Source organism: Macaca mulatta, chromosome 13 (assembly GCF_049350105.2).
Source record: "Macaca mulatta isolate MMU2019108-1 chromosome 13, T2T-MMU8v2.0, whole genome shotgun sequence".
Taxonomy (NCBI): Eukaryota; Metazoa; Chordata; class Mammalia; order Primates; family Cercopithecidae; genus Macaca; species Macaca mulatta.
The window spans coordinates 39,629,456-39,654,212 of NC_133418.1; the positions used below are offsets into that span (position 1 = coordinate 39,629,456).

A 24,757-nucleotide genomic window follows, 5' to 3' on the forward strand; every position below is an offset into this window, starting at 1 on the left:
AGGAATACAAAAATAAAAAGCCTCAATGAAATGACAGAAACTTGAAAATGATAAATACTAGCCCTCTTGGGTAATTAGGAATCAGCACAAGAACTCTGGCAATTCAAAAAATCAGTTTCCTTAGCTCTAAATGATTGCAATGGATCCTACCAGATTGAAACATCTGAAATGACAGATACAGAATTCAGAATCTGGATGGCAAGGAAGCTCAATGAGATCCAAGAGAAAGTTGAAATCCAGTCCAAAGAAGCCAGTAAAATGATCCAAGAGTTGCAAGATGACACAGCTATATGAAGAAAAAACAAAACTGAACTCCTGGAATTGAAAAATGACTACAGGAATTTCAAAATACAATTGGAAGCGTTAACAACATACTAGGCCAAGTCAAAAAAAGAATTTCAGAGCTCAAAGACTGGTACCTCAAAACAACCCTGTTAGGCAAAAATAAAGAAGAAAGAATTTAAAAAATGGACAAAGCCTATGAGAAATATGAGATTATGCAAATAGATAAAACCTATGCCATACTGGCATTCCTGAGAGAGAAGAAAAGGTAAACAACTTGGGTAACATATTTGAGAATATAGTCCTTGAAAGTTTCCCCAATATTGCTAGAGAGGTTGACATGAAATTTCAGGAAATTCAGAGAAACCCTAGGAGATGCTATATAAGAAGACCATCCCCAAGACACATAGTTATCAAACTTTCCATGATCAATGTGAAAAAAAAATTCTTAAAGGCAGCGAGAGGAAAAGGTCAGATCACTTACAAAAGTCATCCCATAAGGCTAACAGCAGACTTCTCAGCAAAAACATTACAAGTCAGAAGAGATAACATAACTATATTCAGCATTCTTAAAGAAAAGAAATTCCAACCAACAATTTCATATCCTGTCAGACTGAGCTTCATAAGCAAAGGAGAAATAAAAACTTTTCCAGATAGGCAATTGCTAAGGCAATTCTTTACCACTAGACCAGCATTACAAAAGAGTCACAAAAGAGCTCTAAACACGGAAATGAAGGAGTGATACCTGCTACCACAAAGACACACTTAAGTCCAGAGCCCACAGACTCTATAAAGCAACTACACAATCAAGACTACAAAGCAACCAGCTAAAAATATCACAACAGGATCAAAACCTTACATATCAATATTAACCTTGGATATAAGTGGTCTAAACACCCTATTTAAGAGGCACAGAGTAGCAAGTTGGATAAAAAAATAAGACCCAACCATTTTCTATCTTCAAGAGATCCATTTCTCATGTAACAAAACCAACAGGCTCAAAATAAAGGGGTGGAGAAAGATCTATCATGCAAAAGGAAAACAAGAGAAGAGGAGGTGACTATTCTTATATTGCAGAAATAAGACTAAATTGACAACAGTGAAAAAGGACAAAGAAGGGCATTACATAATGGTAATGGGTTGAACTCAACAAAAAGACTTAACTATCCTAAATATAGATGCACCCAACATTGGAATACACAGATTCATAAAACAATTACTTCAAGACCTACAAAAATACTTGGAAAGCTACATTATAATAGTGGGGGTACTTCAGCATCCCACTGACAGTGTTAGACAGATCATTGAGGCAGAAAACTAACAAAAAAATTCTAGACATAAATTAGACACTTAATCTATTGGATCTAAGAGCTATCTACAGAATACTCCACCCATCAACTACAGAATATACATTTTTCTCATCTGTATATGGAACATAGTCTAAGATCAACCACATGCTTAACCATAATAGATTTGATAGATTCAAAAAGATCAAAATCATACCAAGCATACTCTCAGACAACAGTGGAATTAAAATAGAAATCAATACCAAGATCTCTGAAAACCACACAATTACATGGAAACTAAACAACTTTCTTCTGAGTGACTTTTGGGTAAACAACATATTAAGACAGAAATAAAACACTTCTTTGAAACAAATGAAAAGAGAGACACAACATACTGAAATATCTGGGATGCAGTAAAAGCAGCGTTAAAAGTTTACAGTATGTCTGGATGCAGTGCCTGTAATCCCAGCACTTTGGGAGGCTGAGGAGTAGGGCACTTGAACTCAGTTTGAGATGATCCTGGGCAACCTGGCAAAACCCTGTCTCTACAAAAAATACAGAAATTAGCCAGGCATGGTGATGTGTGCCTGTAGTCCCAGCTCCTTGGGAGGTAGAGGAGGGAGGATCACCTGACTCTGGGGAGGTTGAGGCTGCAATGAGCCATGATCACTCCACCACAGTACAGCCTGGGCAACAGACTGAGATCCTGTCTCAAAAAAAAAAAAAAAAAAAAAAAAGTTTATAGTGCTAAATTCCTACATTAAGAATTAGATTCACGATCTAATATTGCAATTAGAGGAACTAGAACAAGAACAAACAAATCCTGAAGTTAGCAGAAGAAAAGGAATAACTAAAATCAGAGCAGAACTAAATGAAACTGGGACCCCAAAATCCATACAAAGAATTAATAAAGCCAGGTGCTGGAGCCACTGCCGCCGAGTCCGGATCTCATTGTCATGCGCCCCTGACACCTGCTGGATGTGCATTCCCGATTCCTTTTGGTTCCAAGTTCAATATGACAACTCTCAAGGATCAGCTGACTCATAATCTTCTAGAGGAAGAAGAGACCCCCCGAGAATAAGATTATAGTTGCTGGGATTGGTGCTGTTGGCATGGCCTGTGCCATGCCAACAAGTCCACAAAGGACTCAGTAGATGAACTTGCTTTGTTGATGTCATGGAAGATAAATTGAAGGGAGAGATGATGGATCTCCAACATGGCAGCCTTTCCTTAGAACACCAAAGATTGTCTCTGGCAAAGACTAATGTAACTGCAAACTCCAAGCTGGTCATTTTCACTGCTTGGGCACATCAGCAAGAGGGAGAAAGCTGTCTTAATTTGGTCCAGCATAACATGAACATCTTTAAATTAATCATTCCTAATGTTGTAAAATACAGGCTGAACTGCAATTTACTTATTGTTTCAAATCCAGTGGATATCTTGACCCATGTGGCTTGGAAGATAAGTGGCTTTCCCCAAAACCGTGTTATTGAAAGTGGTTGCAATCTGGATTCAGCCCAATTCTGTTACCTGATGGGGGAAAGGCTGGGAGTTCACTCATTAAGCTGTCAAGGGTAGGTCCTTGGGGAACATGGAGATTCCAGTGTGCCTGTATGGAGTGGAGTGAATGTTGCTGGTGCCTCCTTGAAGACTCTACACCCAGATTTGGGGACTGATACAGATAAGTAACAGTGGAAAGAGGCTCACAAGTAGGTGGTTGAGAGTGCTTATGAGGTGACCAAACTTTTTTTTTTTTTTTTTTTTTGAGACGGAGTCTCACGCTGTTGCCCAGGCTGGAGTGCAGTGGCGCGATCTCGGCTCACTGCAAGCTCCGCCTCCTGGGTTCACGCCATTCTCCTACCTCAGCCTCCTGAGTAGCTAGGACTACAGGCGCCCGCCACCGCGCCCGGCTAATTTTTTGTATTTTTAGTAGAGACGGGGTTTCACTGTGGTCTCCATCTCCTGACCTTGTGATCCGCCCGCCTCGGCCTCCCAAAGTGCTGGGATTACAGGCTTGAGCCACCGCGCCCGGCCAGAGGTGATCAAACTTAAAGGCTGGGGCATTGGACCCTCTGTGGCAGATTTGGCAGAGAGTATAATGAAGAATCTTAGGTGGGTGCACATAATTTCCACCATGATTAAGGGTCTCTATGGAATAAAGGATAATGTCTTCCTTAGTGTTCCTTGCATTTTGGGACAGAATGGAATCTCCGACCTTGTGTGAAGGTGACTCTGACTCCTGAGGAAGAGGCCTGTTTGAAGAAGAGTGCAGTTACACTTTGGGGACTCTAAAAAGACTTGCAATTTTAAAGTCTTCCGATGTCATATCATTTCACTGTCTAGGCTACAGTAGGATTTTAGTTGGAGGTTGTGCATGTTGTCCTTTTTATCTGTTCTGTGATCAAAGCAGCAATATTTTAAGATGCACTGGGAAAAACATCAATTCCTGAAGTTGGACATAGGAATGGTTTGTAAAATCCTACAGCTATATCCTGATGCTAGATGGTATTAATCTTGTGTAGTCCTAAACTGGTCAGTGTGAAATACTTTTACCAACTCTGAGGCAACTCTACCAATGCTGCACATGCTGCAGTTGCCCCTTGAGCCAGATGGATGTTTACTGTGTGTATATAACTTTCTGGCTCCTTCACGGGACATTCCTAGTTCAACATTTTTTCCCAATCAGTCACATCCTGGGATCCAGTGTATAAATCCAATATCGCATGTCTTGTGCATAATTGTTCCACAGGATCTTATTTTGTGATCTCTCTATATATCAGTAGTGTACATTACCATATAATGTGAAAAGATCTACATATAAACAATGCAACCAACTATCCAAGTGTCATACCAATTAAAATCCCCAATAAACCTTGACCACTGAAAAAAGAGAATGAATAAAACCAACAGTTTGTTTTTTGAAAGGATAAACAAGATTGATAGACACTAACTAGATTAACAAAGAAAAAAAGAGAGAAGATCCAAATAAACACAATGAGAAATGACAAAGGTGATATCACAAATAATCCTACAGAAATACAAAAGATCCTCAGAGACTATTATTAATAACTTTCTGCACAGAAACATGAAAAGTCTAGAGGAAATGGATCAATTTCTGGAGACACACCACCTCCCAAGATTGAACCAGGAAAAAACAGAAATCCTAAGCAGACAAATAATGAGTAATGAAATTGAATTGGGAGTAAAAATCCTACCAAGCAAAGCCCTGGACCAGAAAGATTCACAGTGGAATTCTACCAGATATACAAAGAATAGCTGGTACCAATCCTACTAAAACTATTCCAAAAATTCAAAAAGCAAGGACTCCTCTCTCACTCATTCTGTGAAGTCAGCATCATCCTGATACCAATATCTGGCACAGACACAACAAAAATGAAAACATCAGGCCAATATCCCTGATGAACATAGATGCAAAAATTCTCAACAAAATACTAGGAAAGTGAATCCAGCAGCATATTAAAAAGCTAATTCACCATGACCAAGTAGGCTTCATTCCTGGGATGCAATGTTGGTTCAACAGACACAAATCAGTAAATGTGACTCACCACAAAAACTGAATTAAAATAAAAAAAGCATATGATCATCTCAACAGACACAGAAAAGGCTTTTGATAAAATCCAACATTTCTTCATGACAAAAATTATTAACAAAGAAACTAGGCATTGAAGGGACATACTTCAAAATATTAAGAATCATCTATGACAAATCCACAGTCAATATCATACTGAATGGGCAAAAGCTAGAATCATTCCCCTTGAGAACTGGAACAAGACAAAGATTCCCACTCTCACCACTCCTTTTCAAGATAGTACTGGAAATCATAGCCAAAACAATCAGGCAAGAGAAAGAAATAAAATACATCCAAATAGGAAAAGAAGAACTCAAACTATCTTTCTTCTCTAATCATTTGATTTTGTAACTGGAAGACTGATAAATGTCTTCAGTAAGTTTCAGGATACAAAATCAATGCACAAAAATCAATAGCATTTCTATACAACAATAACATTTAAACTGAGAGCCAAATCAAGAAAGGAATGCCATTTACAATAGCCACAAAAAGAATACATCTAGCCAAGGAGGTGAAAGATCTCTACAAGGAGAACTGCAAAATACTACCAGAGGAAATCATAAATGACACAAACAAATGGAAAAACATTCCATGCTAATTCACTTGAAGAATCAATACTGTTAAAATGACTATACTGCCCAAAGCAATATACAGATGCAACACTATTCCTATCAAACTACCCATTTCACTGCAAAACTATTCTAAAATTCATATATAACCAAAAAAGAATCTGAATGGCCAAAGCAATCCTGCGTAAAAAGAACAAAGCTGGGGCATTATATTACCCAACTCCAAACTGTACTATAAGGCTACAGTAACCAAAACAGCATGGTACTGGTACAAAAATAGACACATAGACCAATAGAACAGAATAGAGACCCCAGAAATAAAGCCGCACACCTACAGTCATCTCATCTTTGACAACACTGACACTAATAAGCAATGAGGAAAAGGTTTTCTGTTTAATAAATGATGTTAGGATAGCTGCCTAACTACATGCAGAAGAATAAAACTGAACTCTTATGTTTCACTATATACCAAAATTAACTCCAGATGGATTAAAGATTTAAACGTAAGACCTTAAACTATAAAAATCTTAGAAGATTACCTAGGAACCACCATTTTAGACATCAGCCTTGGAAAAGAATTTATGACTAAGTACTCCAAAGCAATTGCAAAAAATCAAAAATTGATATATGGGACCAAATTAAGTGGAAGACTTTTTGTGCAGAAAAAGAAACTATCAACAGGGTAAATACAACCTGCAGACTGGGAGAAAGTATGTATCTGAAAAAGTCTAATATTCAGAATCCATAAGAAAGTTAATTCAACAGCAAAAAACTCCATTAAAAAGTGGACAAAAGATATGAATAACACTTCTCAAAAAAAGACATACAGGCATCCAAAAGCATATAAAAATGCTCAACGTCACTAATCATCAGAGAAATGCAAATAAAAACCACAATGAGATACCATCTCACACCAGTCAGAATGGCTATTATTAAAAAGTCAAAAATTAACAGATGCTGGTGAGGCTGCATAGAAAATGGAACACTTACACACTCTTGGTGTATAAACTGTGCATTCATTCACAGTGTAAACTAATTCAGCCACTTTAAAAAGCAATTTGGAGATTTATGAAAGAACTTAAAACAGAATTACCATTCAACCCACCATTCCCATTAATGGGTATATATCCAAAAGAAAATCAATTATTCTACTAAGAATACACATGCACTTGCAGTATTCACAATAGCAAAGATATTCAATCAACCTAGATTCTCTCATAATGGTGGATTGGATAAAGAAAATGTGGTACTATAAACCATGGAATATGATGCAACCACATAAAGGAATAAAATCTGGTCCTTTGCAGCAACATGGATGCAGCTGGAGGTCATTACTACAACACAGAATCAGAAAACCAAACACTGCATATTCTCATTTATAAGGGGAAACTAAACATTGGGTATACAAGGACATAAAGATTGGAAAAATGGACACTGGAGATTACCAGATAGGGGAGGAAGAGAGGGTTGAAAAACTAACTCTTGGGTATTATGCTCACTACTTTGGTGATAGGATCATTTGTATCCAAACTTCAGTAACATGCAATACGCACATGTTAAAAAACCTGAATCTAAGGTAGAAGTTGAAGTTTTAAAAAATGAACATTTTCTAATTTCCCTTTTGATTTCTTAAAAGTGTATCATTTAATTTCCATATATTTTTGAACTGTCCATATTTCCTTCGGTTATTTGTTTCTAATTTTATTCCATTAGTGTTTGAAAATATGTTTTTTATGGCTCAATCTTCTTAAGTTTATTGAGACTTGCTTTGTGGCCTGACATATGAACTATCCAGGAGAATGTACTATGTGTACTTGAGAAGAAGGTTTATTCTGATATTGTTGGGTACAGTGTTCTATATATGTCTGTCAAATCTGTTAATATTAGTTTTAATGTTGTTGAAGTCTTCTATTACCTTATTTTTTTTTCATAATTGTTCTATCCATTATTAAAGATGGGACATTGAAATTTCTAACTGTTTTCATTGAACTATTTCTGCCTTCAATTCTGTCAGTTTTTACTTTATATATTTTGGGACTTGGTTGACAATTGTTATGTCTTTTTGATGATTGTCTTATCATTAAATTATATCCTTGTCTTTTGTAACAACTTTTGTCTTGAAGTCTATTTTTCTTCCTGATATCATAGCCACTTCAGCTCTTTTAGTTACTGGTTGGATCTAATGTGAATCTCTTGTAGGCAGCATGTGATTGGATTTTGTGTGTGTGTGTGTTTTTTATTTATTTATTTATTTATTATTATTATACTTTAAGTTCTAGGGTACATGTGCATAACGTGCAGGTTTGTTACATATGTATACTTGTGCCATGTTGGTGTGTTGCACCCATCAACTCGTCAGCACCCATCAACTCATCATTTATATCAGGTATAACTCCAAATGCAATCCCTCCCCCGTCCCCACTCCCCATGATAGGCCCTGGTGTGTGATGTTCCCCTTCCCAAGTCCAAGTGATCTCATTGTTCAGCTCCCACCTATGAGTGAGAACATGCGGTGTTTGGTTTTCTGTTCTTGCAATAGTTTGCTGAGAATGATGGTTTCCAGCTGCATCCATGTCCCTACAAAGGACACAAACTCATCCTTTTTTTTTGGCTGCATAGTATTCCATGGTGTATATGTGCCACATTTTCTTAATCCAGTCTGTCTCTGATGGACATTTGGGTTGATTCCAAGTCTTTGCTATTGTGAATAGTGCCGCAATAAACATACGTGTGCATGTGTCTTTATAGCAGCATGATTTATAATCCTTTGGGTATATACCCAGTAATGGGATGGCTGGGTCATATGGTACTTCTAGTTCTAGATCCTTGACGAATCGCCATACTGATTTCCATAATGGTTGAACTAGTTTACAATCCCACCAACAGTGTAAAAGTGTTCCTATTTCTCCACATCCTCTCCAGCACCTGTTGTTTCCTTACTTTTTAATGATTGCCATTCTAACTGGTGTGAGATGGTATCACATTGTGGTTTTGATTTGCATTTCTCTGATGGCCAGTGATGATGAGCATTTTTCCATGTGTCTGTTGGCTGTATGAATGTCTTCTTTTGAGAAATGTCTGTTCATATCCTTTGCCCACTTTTTGATGGGGTTGTTTGTTTTTTTCTTGTAAATTTGTTTGAGTTCTTTGTAGGTTCTGGATATTAGCCCTTTGTCAGATGAGTAGATTGCAAAAATTTTCTCCCATTCTGTAGGTTGCCTGTTCACTCTGATGGTAGTTTCTTTTGCTGTGCAGAAGCTCTTTAGTTTAATTAGATCCCATTCATCTGTTTTGGCTTTTGTTGCCGTTGCTTTTGGTGTTTTAGACATGAAGTCCTTGCCTATGCCTATGTCCTGAATGGTATTACCTAGGTTTTCTTCTAGGGTTTTTATGGTATTAGGTCTAACATTTAAGTCTCTAATCAATCTTGAATTAATTTTCGTATAAGGAGTAAGGAAAGGATCCAGTTTCAGCTTTCTACTTATGGCTAGCCAATTTTCCCAGCACCATTTATTAAATAGGGAATCCTTTCCCCATTTCTTGTTTTTCTCAGGTTTGTCAAAGATCAGATGGCTGTAGATGTGTGGTATTATTTCTGAGGACTCTGTTCTGTTCCATTGGTCTATATCTCTGTTTTGGTACCAGTACCATGCTGTTTTGGTTACTGTAGCCTTGTAGTATAGTTTGAAGTCAGGTAGAGTGATGCCTCCAGCTTTGTTCTTTTGACTTAGGACTGTCTTGGCAATGCAGGCTCTTTTTTGGTTCCAGATGAACTTTAAAGCAGTTTTTTCCAATTCTGTGAAGAAACTCATTGGTAGCTTGATGGGGATGGCATTGAATCTATAAATTACCTTGGGCAGTATGGCCATTTTCACGATATTGATTCTTCCTATCCATGAGCATGGTATGTTCTTCCATTTGTTTGTGTCCTCTTTTATTTCACTGAGCAGCGGTTTGTAGTTCTCCTTGAAGAGGTCCTTTACATCCCTTGTAAGTTGGATTCCTAGGTATTTTATTCTCTTTGAAGCAATTGTGAATAGAAGTTCATTCACAATTTGGCTCTCTGTTTCTTACTGGTGTATAAGAATGCTTGTGATTTTTGCACATTAATTTTGTATCCTGAGACTTTGCTGAAGTTTCTTATCAGCTTAAGGAGATTTTGGGCTGAGACAATGGGTTTTCTAAATATACAATCATGTCATCTGCAAACAGGGACAATTTGATTTCTTCTTTTCCTAACTGAATACCCTTGATTTCTTTCTCTTGCCTGATTGCCCTAGCCAGAACTTCCAACACTATGTTGAATAGGAGTGGTGAGAGAGGGCATCCCTGTCTTGTGCCAGTTTTCAAAGGGAATGCTTCCAGTTTTTGCCCATTCAGTATGATATTGGCTGTGGGTTTGTCATAAATAGCTCTTATTATTTTGAGATACGTTCCATCAATACCGAATTTATTGAGTGTTTTTAGCATGAATAGTTGTTGAATTTTGTCAAAGGCCTTTTCTGCATCTATTGAGATAATCATGTGGTTTTTGTCTTTGGTTCTGTTTATATGCTGGATTACGTTTATTGATTTGCGTATGTTGAACCAGTCTTGCATCCCAGGGATGAAGCCCACTTGATCATGGTGGATAAGCTTTTTGATGTGCTGCTGGATCCAGTTTGTCAGTATTTTATTGAGGATTTTTGCATTGATGTTCATCAGGGATATTGGTCTAAAATTCTCTTTTTTTGTTGTGTCTCTGCCAGGCTTTGGTATCAGGATGATGTTGGCCTCATAAAATGAGTTAGGGAGGATTCCCTCTTTTTCTATTGATTGGAATAGTTTCACAAGGAATGGTACCAGCTCCTCCTTGTACCTCTGGTAGAATTCAGCTGTGAATCCATCTGGTCCTGGACTTTTTTTGGTTGGTAGGCTATTAATTATTGCCTCAATTTCAGAGCCTGCTATTGGTCTATTCAGGGATTCAGCTTCTTCCTGGTTTAGTCTTGGGAGAGTGTAAGTGTCCAGGAAATTATCCATTTCTTGTAGATTTTCTAGTTTATTTGTGTAGAGGTGTTTATAGTATTCTCTGATGGTAGTTTGTATTTCTGTGGGGTCGGTGGTGATATCCTCTTATCATTTTTTATTGTGTCTATTTCATTCTTCTCTCTTTTCTTCTTTATTAGTCTTGCTAGCGGTCTATCAATTTTGTTGATCTTTTAAAAAAACCAGCTCCTGGATTCATTGATTTTTTGGAGGGTTTTTTGTGTCACTATCTCCTTCAGTTCTGCTCTGATCTTAGTTATTTCTTGCCTTCTGCTAGCTTTTGAATGTGTTTTCTCTTGCTTCTCTAGTTCTTTTAATTGTGACGTTAGAGTGTCAATTTTAGATCTTTCCTGCTTTCTCTTGTGGGCATTTAGTGCTATAAATTTCCCTCTACACACTGCTTTAAATGTGTCCCAGAGACTCTGGTATGTTGTATCTTTGTTTTTATAGGTTTCAAAGAACATCTTTATTTCTACCTTCATTTCGTTATGTACACAGTAGTCATTCAGGAGCAGGTTATTCAGTTTCCATGTAGTTGAGCGGTTTTGATTGAGTTTCTTAGTCCTGAGTTCTAGTTTGATTGCACTGTGGTCTGAGAGACAGTTTGTTATAATTTCTGTTCTTGTACATTTGCTGAGGAGTGCTTTACTTCCAATTATGTGGTCAATTTTGGAATAAGTGTGATGTGGTGCTGAGAAGAATGTATATTCTATTATTTGGGGTGGAGAGTTCTGTATATGTCTATTAGGTCTGCTTGCTGCAGAGATGAGTTCAATTCCTGGATATCCTTGTTAACTTTCTGTCTCATTGATCTGTCTAATGTTGACAGTGGGGTGTTGAAGTCTCCCATTATTATTGTATGGGAGTCTAAGTCTCTTTGTAAGTCTCTAAGGACTTGCTTTATGAATCTGGGTGCTCCTGTATTGGGTGCATATATATATATATATAGGATAATTAGCTCTTCCTGTTGAATTGATTCCTTTACAATTATGTAATGGCCTTCTTTGTCTCTTTTGATCTTTGATGGTTTAAAGTCTGTTTTATCAGAGACTAGTATTGCAACCCCTGCTTTTTTTTGTTCTCCATTTGCTTGGTAGATCTTCCTCCATCCCTTTGAGCCTATGTATGTCTCTGCATGTGAGATGGGTCTCCTGAATACAGTAAACTGATGAGTCTTGACTCTTTATCCAGTTTGCCAGTCTGTGTCTTTTAATTGGACCATTTAGTCCATTTACATTTAAGGTTAATATTGTTATGTGTGAACTTGATCCTGCCATTATGATATTAACTGGTTATTTTGCTCGTTAGTTGATGCAGTTTCTTCCTAGCCTCGATGGTCTTTACATTTTGGCATGTTTTTGCAACGGCTGGTACTGATTGTTCCTTTCCATGTTTAGTGCTTCCTTCAGGGTCTCTTGTAAGGCAGGCCTGGTGGTGACAAAATCTCTAAGCATTTGCTTATCTGTAAAGGATTTTATTTCTCCTTCACTTATGAAACTTAGTTTGGCTGGATATGAAATTCTGGGTTTAAAATTCTTTAAGAGTGTTGAATATTGGCCCCCACTCTTTTCTGGCTTGGAGAGTTTCTGCCGAGAGATCTGCTGTTAGTCTGATGGGTTTCCCTTTGTGGGTAACCCGACCTTTCTCTCTGGCTGCCCTTAAGATTTTTTCCTTCATTTCAACTTTGGTGAATTTGGCAATTCTGTGTCTTGGAGTTGTTCTTCTCGAGGAGTATCTTTGTGGCGTTCTCTGTATTTCCTGAATTTGAATGTTGGCCTGCCCTACTAGGTTGGGGAAGTTCTCCTGGATGATATCCTGAAGAGTGTTTTCCAACTTGGTTCCATTTTCCCCCTCACTTTCAGGTACCCCGATCAGACGTAGATTTGGTCTTTTTACATAATCCCACACTTCTTGCAGGCTTTGTTCATTTCTTTTTCTTCTTTTTTCTTTTGGTTTCTCTTCTCGCTTCATTTCATTCAGTTGATCCTCAATCGCTGATACTCTTTCTTCCAGTTGATTGAGTTGGTTATTGAAGCTTGTGCATTTGTCACGTATTTCTCGTGTCATGGTTTTCATCTCTGTCAGTTCGTTTATGGCCTTCTCTGCATTAATTATTCTAGTTATCAATTCTTCCACTCTTTTTTCAAGATTTTTAGTTTCTATGCGCTGGGTACGTAATTCCTCCTTTAGCTCTGAGAAGTTTGATGGACTGAAGCCTTCTTCTCTCATCTTGTCAAAGTCATTCTCTGTTCAGCTTTGATCCGTTGCTGGCGATGAGCTGCGTTCCTTTGCATGGGGAGATGTGCTCTTATTTTTTGAATTTCCAGCTTTTCTGCCCTGCTTTTTCCCCATCTTTTTGGTTTTATCTGCCTCTGGTCTTTGATGATGGTGATGTACTGATGGGGTTTTGGTGTGGGTGTCCTTCCTGTTTGTTAGTTTTCCTTCTAACAGTAAGGACCCTCAGCTGTAGGTCTTTTGGAGATTGCTTGAGGTCCAGTCCAGACCCTGTTTGCCTGGGTATCAGCAGCAGAGGCTGCAGAAGATAGAATATTGCTGAACAGTGAGTGTATCTGTCTGATTCTTGCTTTGGAAGCTTTCTCTCAGGGGTGTACTCCACCGTGTGAGGTGTGGGGTGTCGGTCTGCCCCTAGTGGGGGATGTCTCCCAGTTAGGCTACTCAGGGGTCAGGGACCCACGTGGGCAGGCAGTCTGTCCGTTCTCAGATCTCAACCTCCGTGTTGGGAGATCCACTGCTCTCTTCAAAGCTGTCAGACAGAGTCGTTTGCGTCTGCAGAGGTTTCTGCTGTTTTTTTTTTTTTTTGTTTAGCTGTGCCCTGTCCCCAGAGGTGGAGTCTACAGAGACAGGCAGGCCTCCTTGAGCTGCTGTGAGCTTCACCCAGTTCGAGCTCCCAGCGGCTTTGTTTACCTACTTAAGCTCAGCAATGGCGGGCGCCCCTCCCCCAGCCTTGCTGCTGCCCTTGCCATTAGATCGCAGACTGCTGTGCTAGCAATGAGGGAGGCTCCATGGGTGTGGGACCCTCCCGGCCAGGTGTGGGATATAATCTCCTGGTGTGCCCGTTTGCTAAGACCCTTGGTAAAGCGCAGTATTGGGGTGGGAGTTACCTGATTTTCCAGGTGTTGTGTGTCTCAGTTCCCCTGGCTAGGAAAAGGGATTCCCTTCCCCCTTTCACTTCCCAGGTGAGGCGATGCCTTACTCTGCTTCAGCTCTGGCTGTTTGGGCTGCAGCAGCTGACCAGCACCGATCGTCCGGCACTCCTTAGTGAGATGAACCCAGTACCTCAGTTGAAAATGCAGAAATCACCTGTCTTCTGTGTCGCTCGCGTTCGGAGCTGGAGACTGGAGCTGTTCCTATTTAGCCATCTTGCTCCGCTCCTTCTGTGTGTGTGTTTGAAATCCATTCTGCCAATCTCTGTCTTTAAATTGGAGACTTTAATCCATTTGCATTTAATATAATTACTAATAAGGAAGAATGTACTTCTATGATTTTTTTACGTGTCATATCCTTTTTGTTCCTCAATTCCTCCATCACTGCCTTCTTTTGGTTAGTTAGATATTGATTTTGATTCTCTGCTCATTTCTTTTACTATATTGTATATATTTTTAATTGTGTTCATAGTGATCATGTCATGGATTACAATTAACATCTGAATTCATAAAAATTTAAATTTGAAATAATACCAATTTAGTTTCAGTTGTATACAAAATTTGCTAATAGATAGCTCTGCCTTCTCTTGTGTTGTTATTGTGCCACAAACTACATTTTTATACATGGCATGACTACCAACATATATTTAAAATTATTGTTTTATGCTTTTGCCTTTTTAATTATATACAAAATGAAAAGAGGAATTATAAGCCAAAAGTATATTATTAGTGACATATATTTACCTATGTAGTTATGCTTACTTGGGTTATTTATTTCTTTGTGTGAATTCAATTTGCTGTCTAGTGTCCTTTCGTTTTAGTCTGAACAACTCATTTTAGTATTTCTTGTAGGGCAGTTCTACTAGTGACAGACCTTCTTAGTTTTTGTTTACCTGGGGATATCTTAAATTTTTCTTCATTTTTGAAGGATCATTTTGCCAGATATAGAATTCTTGTTTAACAGTCCCTCTTTCACCCCCAGCACTTTGAATATGCCATTCCATTGCCTCTGATGTCATGGATTCTGATGAGAAACAGCCATTAATTTTACTGAGAATCTCTTATCTGTGAAAGTTCACTTCCCCCTTGCTGCTTTCAGGATTATTTCTTTGTCTTGTCTTTTGATAGTTTGATTATAGTGTGTCTTGGTATAGCTCTCTTTGAGTTTATCCTACTTAGAATCTTTAAGGTCTTTGGATGTGTAGATTCATATCTTTTATCAATTTGGAAGTATGGGACATTATTTCTTCAAATGTTCTTTCTTTCCCCCTCTTTCTCCTCTTCTCAGATTTCCATTAGTGTATGTTGGTATGGTGGATGGTATCTCTCAGGTATCTTAGGTTATGTCAACTTTTATTTATTTATTTTTTTTGAGACTGAGTTTCGCTCTTTGTGTGCAATGGTGCAATCTCAGCTCACTGCAAACTCCACTTCCCAGGTTCAAGCGATTCTCCTGCCTCAGCCTCCTGAGTATCTGGGATTACAGGCATGTACCACCACGTCCAGCAAATTTTGTATTTTTAGTAGAGACGGGGTTTCTCCATGTTGGGCAAGGTGGTCTCCTGACCTCTGGTGATCCACTTGCCTTGGCCTCCCAAAGTGCTGGGATTAAAGGTGTGAGCCACTGTGCCCGGCCCATCTTTTTTTTTTTTTTTGACACAGGATCTTGCTCTGCCAATAGGCTACAGTGCAGTGGCATAATCTTAGATCACTGGAGCCTCAAACTCCTGGGCACAAGCAATCTTCCTGCCTCAGCCTCCCAAGTAGACTACAGGCACATGCCACCATGCCAGGCAAATTATTATTATTATTTGCAGAGGTAGGGTCTTGCCTTGTTGCCTAGGCTGGTCTGTAACTCCTAGCTTCACATGATCCTTCCACCTTGGCCTTCTACAGTGCTGGGATTACAGGTATGAGCCACTACACCTGGCAGGTTCTGTTTGTATTTTTTTCTTTCTGCCCATCAAATTGAGTAATCTCAACAGACCTATCTGCATGTTCATAGTTCTTTCTTCTGTTTCTTAACATCTATTCTTGTATCCCTTTTGTATATTTTCCATTTTAATTATTGTACTTTTTATGTCCAGAATTTCTACTTGGTTCCTTTTAATAAACTCTCTCATTGATATTCTCTATTTTGGTGAGGCATCATTCTCATGTTTTCCTTTAGTTCTTTGTTCATGTATCCTTTAACTGTATGAGCATATTTAAAATAGTTGATTTAAAGTTTTTGTCTAGTAAGCCCAATGTCTGGCATTCATCAGGGTCAGTTTTTATTGTTTTTGAATGGGTCAAAATTTCTTATTTCTTTGGATACTTTGTATTTTTTGTTGTTGTAAAGCAGACATTTAGAATATTATAATGTCACAACTCTGGAAATTAGGCTGTCCCCACTTCCCAGTGTTTCTTGTTGGTTTTTTTAATGACTTTTGTGAACTAATTTTGTAAGGTCAGTATTTTTTGTTGTATGTCTCTATTCAATTAGTTTAGTGTTACTAGATTAGCTAGTAATTCAACAGAGATTTCATTAAATGTCTGAAATAACCACAACAAAAATTTCCCAGATTTTGCAGATGGGCTCTGTGTGTGCCTTGGGGTCTGATTTCAACACTCAGCTGAGCAGTTTACAAATCTGCATTAGCCTTCACTTCCTGGTTGGGCCAAGCCTGAAGATCAGCCAGAGGTTACAGCTTAGTTCCTTCTCATGTCTTTTGTGAGTACACACCCAACCGTGAACATGAGTGTGGCCTTCTGGATTCCCAAAAATATGTGGGAGATTTTCAAACTTTTTGTTTCCCAAAGCATCTTACTCTCACCTTTCCTCTCAGGCTTTCTGCTTTGTCTGCTTGTTGCCTCAACTGTTATCCCTTGGGCCAGGAGGCAGTGGCTCATACATTTTACCTTTAAATAATTTTGACAAAATCTTCCAGGGTAATACCTCTCTCCTGGAGCATTCCTAGTTAGATGAAATAAAATCAAGACCTGTGACCTAGTCCTTCAAAGAGCCACCAGACAGCCCAAAACAAATAACTACAATCCCCCAAGAACAAGATATTTTCTGTTCACTATGGCACCAGGAACTCACACCACTGCTCAGCTAGAGAATGTGGGTTGGGGTAAGTTAAAATGTCACAAAGCTCTCCCGTCTAGATTCAGCTGTTTTTCCTTTATTAAGCATTCACTTGGTTGCTGAAACCTTTGGTTATTTTCCAGAGTTTTGATAAAGTTGATCAGGACAGTTTTTGCCAGACTGTTATTTTTGTGTTGTCACACCAAGTGTCAGGTTCAAGCCCATGCTGAGGTCTGAGGGGGAGTGGGTGGACGGGTGGCAGATAGCTGAAAGAACATTTGGGGGGCCATAGGCAGGTAAAATATGGCTTTTATTCTCTGGCTGCTCTGTCTGTCTTTATCTTGGTTGCCCGCTCTGGCTGCAGCCCTTCTCAGCGGCTGGCTCCACGCCTCCTGCCGCCCCCATGGCTCTCCCTTACAGGGTCAGCAACTCCACTCTCTCTCTCTGGGTGTGAACAATATGTACAGCATCAGCAGGGCAGTTGTACCTTTTACAAATAGTGGCTCAGAGCCAAGTATGAGTTTACACAAACAGGTTATATAACAAATAGAGTTTTGTGCCTGTGCTCCAAACTTGCTGAGTCACACTGTCCCAGATATCTGACTCAACCTACTCTTGAACTTAGCACATACATTTTCTTTACACGTGTAGAGATAGATTTTTGGAATTTCTACTCTGCCATTGTTTGCTGATATAACACTTGGCTTGGTTTTTCTTGGTCCTTGCGTTTATATGTAAGTTTTAGAAGTATCTTGTCAATTTCCACCCAAAACACTGAATGGCATTTTGATGTGGTGGCATTGAATATATAGATCAACTTGAAGAGAATTGATATCTTTACAATATTGAGTCTTCCACTTAATAAATATGGCATATCCATCCATTTACTTAGGTCTTTTTGATTTCCTTCAGTAATATTATATACTTTTCTGTGGTGAGATCTTACATATCTTTTACTATATTTGTCTTGAAGTATTTGACTTTTTATGCTTTTATTGTGGGAGGGTTTCTAATAATAAATTTCTTTTAAAATTATTGGACTATTCAGCAATGCTATTTATGCTTATCAATTTTAAAAATTATGTTTTTTGAGGAACTTTAAATTTCACTAAAATTTTCAAATTCAATGACAAAAGTTTTTTTAATAATATAATCATTTTAATATCTGCTGATCTGTAATGATATTCCCTTATTCATTTTGATAAATTTTTTTAGACTCTCTAATCAGTTTCAGCAGGAATTTATTAGTTTTATTAAGCTTAAAAAGTTAACTTTTGGTCTTTTGGATCTTGTCTATTGTATGTTTCCTAAGTCATTAATTCTTGCTCTTATTTTTATTTTTAAAATTCTAGTAGAATTTAATTACTAAGTTTTAGATTTTTTTTATATAACATATATATTTAAGCCTATAAATTTCCCTCTTATTCTGGCTTTAGGAGTATCTCACAAGTTTTGATACAGTTCCACCATTATTCTACTTAATTTATTTTTGGGTTTCCGTTTTCAATTCTTTTTTGTCTAAAAAAGGCTTAATGTTGACTTCATTTTTTAAGAGAAGTTTTGACAGTAATTTGCTTTCCACACTTAGAATATATGTCTTCCAGATTTCGTTATTTCTGCAGAGAAATCAGTCAATGGCATATTTGTTGCATCTTTAAAGTTAATCTGTTTTTAATATGTTCTTTTTTCCCCCCACAATTCACTGTAAGGGGTGTAGGTAGAGAATTTTCTTTGCATTTATTATGCTTGGGGTTTAGTAGAGTTTATATAATCTGTGGATGGATGTCTTTCGTTTTGGAAAATTCTCAGCCATTGTTTATTAAAATATTCTGCACTCTTCTCTCCTTCTGGGACTCAAACTACACTTTAATAGATCTTGCCACTGTATCTCTGTCTCTTATCTTCTCTTCCATCTTTTCCATTGTTTTGTCTCTTTATACTTTCAATTCATCAAATTGATATATTGAATTCTTTCTTTCAGTTATATATATAGATATATATACACACATACTTATAAATATGTGTATCTATATATATATACTTTTTTTTTTTTTTTTTGGACACAGGATCTCACTCTGTCACTCAGGCTTGAGTGCAGTAGCATGAACATGGCTCACTGCAGTCTCAACCTCCTGGGCTCAGGTGATCCTCTTACCTCAGCCTCCTGAGTAGCTGGGACTACAGGTGTGCACCACTCCACCTGGCTAATTTTTTGTAATGATGGTGTCTCATTATGTTGTCCAGTCTGGTCTCAAACTCCTGCGCTCAAGTGATCTTCCTACGTAGCCTCCCAAAATGCTGAGATTACAGGCATAAGCTACTGTGACTGGCTCAGTTATATTTTTACATTCTAGAATTTTATTTTAAGTAATTTAAATTGTCTGCAATTTTCTCAATTTTTTATTTCCTTGAACATTTTAAAGTTATCTTAAAATTAATGTCATGTATCCACTATCAGGATACTCTGTGCTCTGTTTCTAATATATACTGTTTTTCTTGGTTTTTAAACACATAGTCCGGGGTTCTCTCATACATATTTTCTTGTGCAGCTAAAATGTTCTGTTCCCCCAGATAAGATTTATGTTTTCTGGCAGGCATCCAGAGATACTAGTAGCCAGGGATCATCTTAACCTCTTTCACAAAGCATTTATTTCTTACCTGGCATTATTTGTTTTGATAAATCTCCTTGGAGTGCAAATCTAAAGTAAGGGGGGTTTACCGGCCTCCCCTTCTACTTAGTGGGCTCTGGGTTCTTATTTTGTTTCCTTTGTCCTTTGTAGTAATCAAAATGTCTGCTCAGCTTCCCAGCCCTTTAGCCTCCTCTTCTGGTGCCTCTAGGGAAAAAACGGCCTTGAGTGCTGGGCTCATTGCTCTAGGGTTTTCCTTTTCTCCTAAATATTCTTCACTTATTTGTTAATTCTCCAGACCTTCAAACATATATTTCCTTACATATTTTGTCTACGGTTTCTGGGTGTTCTTAGTGGAAATATTGATCTGAGTCCTTAGTTTGTTATTACTGGAATGAGAAGTATCAATTTACCGCTAAGTGCCACATGACTACATCCTACAGGTTTTTATATGTAATATTGTTTTTGTCAACTACTTCCACTTATGGAAATTCCCATTATGTTTTCTCTTTAACACATGGACGTGGAGAAGTGCATTTTTTTGTTTCCCAAAATGTTTAAAAAATAATGTTTTAAGATAGATTCCTAAGATTTTATTGTGGTCAGAGAAAATATCTGTCTTCTTTTAGAAATATGTGTCTTTCTAAACACATGGCTAATTTTTGTAAATGTTCCATGGATACTTGAAAATCTTGCATTTGTTACATTTGTTAAGTACAGAAATCGAAGTTCTTAATTTCACTGTCTGAATATTTTATATTTTTACCAATTTTGCAACTTTTGTTTGTTTCATGACAGTTTCTGTCAGATGTGTTGAAATTTTCCATATTAATGTTGATTTATCAATTTCTTCTTGTATAAATTTCTCCAGTTTTTGCTTTATACAATTCAACATTTGTTGTTAGTTGTGTACAATTTCACAATTGGTGTCTCTTCTTTGTGAATAATTTTGTATATCATGTAGTTTTCCATTTTATCCTTAATAAAATGTTTTGCTTCAAACTCTGTTTTGTGATATACGTTGGAACTATTACTAGCTCTCTTTTCATTAGTATTTGCATGGCATGTATCTTTTGAATTTCTTTATTTTCTACCTTCTGTATTGTTTTTATATTGTATATGTGATTTCTAAATAGCATATATCAAAATTGCATATATTGCATATATTGTTTTTATATTGTATATGTGATTTCTAAATAGCATATATTAAAATTGTCTTTGAAATCTAACTTGATCACTTTTATTTGTTCTTAGGTGAGATATTTATACCTATGTAGGTATTTGCACTAATTTCTACTCTCTAGCTTGACTTTTTGGCTTACTATACTTCATTTTTTATTTTCTTCATTCCTATCTGCTTTTGGATGGAAATATTGGACTATATACTTTTTCTCCTCTGCTTGTTTGGAAGCTGCAGATCATTTATCATTTTAGTCTTTTCCCCTAAAATTTTAACACATACATTAAACCACTAATTTTCCTAAGGGAATATAGTGATTCTATACTTCTTTTTTCCTCCTGAATATATCAAGAAATTAGCACTCATTAGTTACTGATTAATAACCTTCCTAATTTTCTAATTGTCATCTTGAATTCTACCCTTACTTTAAAAATTATTATGAAATAGTTAAGAGTCACAAAAGTGATGAAGTTAATACAACGCGTATTCATGTATCCACAACCCAGCTTAAGAAATAAAACATTATCTACAAGATCTGAGACTGTAGTCTGCCTCTCCCTGTTTACTTCTCTCTCATGATCTAACCTCCACTCCCAAGGTCATTTCTATTCTGGATTTCAAATAATTTCTCTACCTTTCTTTACACTTTTAAAAAAATATGAATTCTTAAATAATGTTACATGCAATTATTTGCTTGTTTAATAATTTTACATATTTTATTCTACTTCTTGAATATTTAAGTTCTGAAATGTAACTTTTTTGCTCAATATTAGTTTGTGTGACATAGTCATATTGATAGATATTATTCTAGTTTATTCATTTTCATGGCTATACTGTATTATATTACTTTTTATGAATGTATCAATTTATATACTCATTTTCTAGATGGAAATTTAGGTTATTACCAACTTTTGTTATTACAAACAATGTTTCTGTAAATGTTCTTGACACTATTCACAGTAGCAATGATATGGAATCAACCTAGGTAGGTACTCATCAATGGTGAATTGGATAAAGAAAATGTATACATACACCATGGAACACTATGCAGTCATAAAAAGAATAATATGTTCTTTGCAGCAACATGGATGCAGTGGGAGGCCATTTTCTAAAATGAATTAATGCAGGAACAGAAAATGAAATACCACATAAGTCTAAGAGTTGAAGTTATTTAAAAAAGGACTTGAATGTGGTTTCTTATACAAATATGATTGATTTTTTTCTCGATGATGCAAATTCAGTAGTGAATTGTTGAGATATTGAAGATGCCCTCTTTAACTTTAATATATGCTGCCAGATAATTTTGGCTTATTTTTTACTCCCCTTGCAATATGAATTGTTTCCATAGCTCCATATCTTTGCCACCATTTTGCCAGTTGGATAGGTGTGAAATGGCATCTTTTCATGGTTTTAATTTGTTGTTTCCAAATTACTAGTAAGGTTGGATGTATTTTCATATGCTTATTGGGCATTTAGTTTTCCTTTTCTGAGAATTCTGTTTGTATTTTTTGTCTTCATTCCTATTGGGTTGTTTTCTTTTTCTTACTGATTCACAGAAACTCTTAATAAGTCTATAGTAATACTTTGTTGAGATTTCAGAACCAAAGGCAAACGTTTAGGATCATTTGATGATTAATTTTATGTGTCAACTTGTCTGAGGCATGAGATATTTACATATTTGGTCAAACATTATTCTGGGTATGTCTATAAGGGTGTTTCTGGGTGAGATTAGCATTTCAATTAATAGACGAAGTAAAGTAAATTGCCCTTCCTAAGCTAAGTGACTGGGACTTAGCTAATCAATTGAAGACCTGAATAGAAAAAAAGGCTGAATAAGAGAGAACTTCTCCTACCTGACCATTAAGCAGGAACATCAGTTTTTTTTCTGGCCTTTAGACTCAGACTGAAACATTGGCTCTTCTTGTGTCTCAAGCCTGCTGAGTTTCGGACTGGTACACATACCATTAGCTCTCCTGGCTCTCAGGCTTTTGGACACAGACTGGAACTACACATCAGCTGTGCTGAGTTTCTAGTTTGTTGACTGCAAATCTTGCAACTTCATACACACATACACACACACACACATACACACACATACACACATACATCTTATTAGTTCTATTTCTCTGGAGACTTCTGACTAATACAGAACATGAACTCCAAATGAAGAAATGGAACACATCCTTAATGGAACCCATCCTTAATTCCTAGTCCAGGGACCAGGCCAGACCAGCCACTCCATGAAGGAACCCAACAGAGCCGGAGGCTACCTTGTGGATCTGAGACCCCTATTTTCCTCTGCCGCTGTGTGGTCTTGTGTACTTTTTTACTCACCTGGATAACATCTTGGAGAGGATTAGGGATAGAAAGAGGAGTCAGGAAGACTGAACTTTCATTTAAAAAACCCAAATCAGCTTACTGTAAAGGAGACATTTAAATCAGAAGAAAATAATGTAAATGGGTAAGTTTAAACATTCCCCTTGTCCCTATTACCCAGCAGAGTGAAGACTCATGAGAAAGATGAGATTAATAATGGAACATAAAGAACTCTTCTTCTGTATATTTGATTATAGAGCGTACACTTCAGTACCTTTTTGGTTATGTTAAAATCCTGTGTTAAATACCAAACAAATTTCAATCATTATTCCACTAGATTATTATACTTTAACATTTTAAGCAATTTCTCCTTTGCTTAAACAACATTTACAGTTACTTTTATGATTTTTGACCCTATTTTAACAATATCTAACTATTAACATATCTTAATTTATTTAGTAAGAGATACCTGAATGTAAGAGTTTATGCTCCACAAGGGGAAGAACAAAGGCAAATTTTAACAGAGATGTTCATACGTATATGCATTATTAAAACTGCACAACATGACCTTACCGTTCTGAATATCCGCTTTCCCGGGCAAACCTCTGAAATGCACCCATGGGATCTGAGCCTGTGCTTAAGATGAATACCAGGGGAGTGTTGCATGACATGTCTTGATACAGTGTAGCCAGGTCCACAGGTGGCGTCTCTATAAACTGTTTTCCAAGATTTTCTATCACAAAGTCTGTAAGAGCAAAAACCACCTGAAAGTTGAAAAGAAAAGAAAAGTATGTTGAATGAGGATCCTTCATAATTTTATCCTAATTTTCTCCTTCAGCCCCTCAGAGGATGGTGCCTTGTGTTTTTGTACTTATTCTGTCTTGATTGGGTATACATCTTTATTTACTTATTTATTTATTTATTTATTTTTTATTTTTATTTATTTATTTATTTTTGAGATGGAGTCTCGCTCTGTCACCCAGGCTGGAGTGCAGTGGCACGATCTCAGCTCACTGCAAGCTCCGCCTCCTGGGTTCATGCCATTCTCTTGCCTCAGCCTCCCGAGTAACTGGAACTACAGGCGCCTGCCACCATGCCTGGCAAATTGTTTGTATTTTTAGTAGAGACGGGGTTTCACCGTATTAGCCAGGATGGTCTCAATCTCCTGACCTCGTGATCCACCCGCCTCAGCCTCCCAAAGTGCTGGGATTACAGGCATGAGGGTATACATCTTTTTATAGATATTATTTGGTGGATTTGTTCAGCAAATATCTGTAGACAGCTATGGTTCTCATGACTCACAAGCAAGATGAAATATTAGGTAAGAGGGAAGTCCCTCAACATTCACTCTATTTATGAAACTGCTGTCTTCCCTTCCTTGCCTCTTCTGGCCTGTTTCACATTATTGTGGACTTTACTTTCAGCCCCTACATTGTCTCTTTCTGCATTATTGATCTCTGTTTCCTTGATATTCCTATCATCATACAATTAAGCATTACTATATTCCATCCTTAAAATAAAACCAAAACAAAGATCTTCCCTTGATGGCAGCTACTTTTCCAGCCACTATTTCATTTCTTTGCAACCACTCACAAGCCAACTTTTCAGAAAATTGGCTAAGTTTATTGTCTCCCTTTCTTCATCTC

At 37.2% G+C, this 24,757-nt stretch overlaps 1 protein-coding gene and 1 pseudogene across 1 annotated transcript in view; one reads left to right on the forward strand and one right to left on the reverse strand.

The window, feature by feature from the left end:
- DNAH6 (dynein axonemal heavy chain 6) overlaps positions 1 to 24,757 on the reverse strand; it is a 381,338-nt gene that overhangs the window by 39,080 nt on the left and 317,501 nt on the right. Inside the window, exon 64 of the mRNA XM_015112750.3 lies at positions 23,685 to 23,875. Coding sequence (XP_014968236.2) covers positions 23,685 to 23,875 — 191 coding nt within the window. The remainder of the gene's footprint in view (positions 1 to 23,684; positions 23,876 to 24,757) is intronic.
- LOC100429279 (L-lactate dehydrogenase A chain-like) lies at positions 2,584 to 4,177 on the forward strand (annotated as a pseudogene).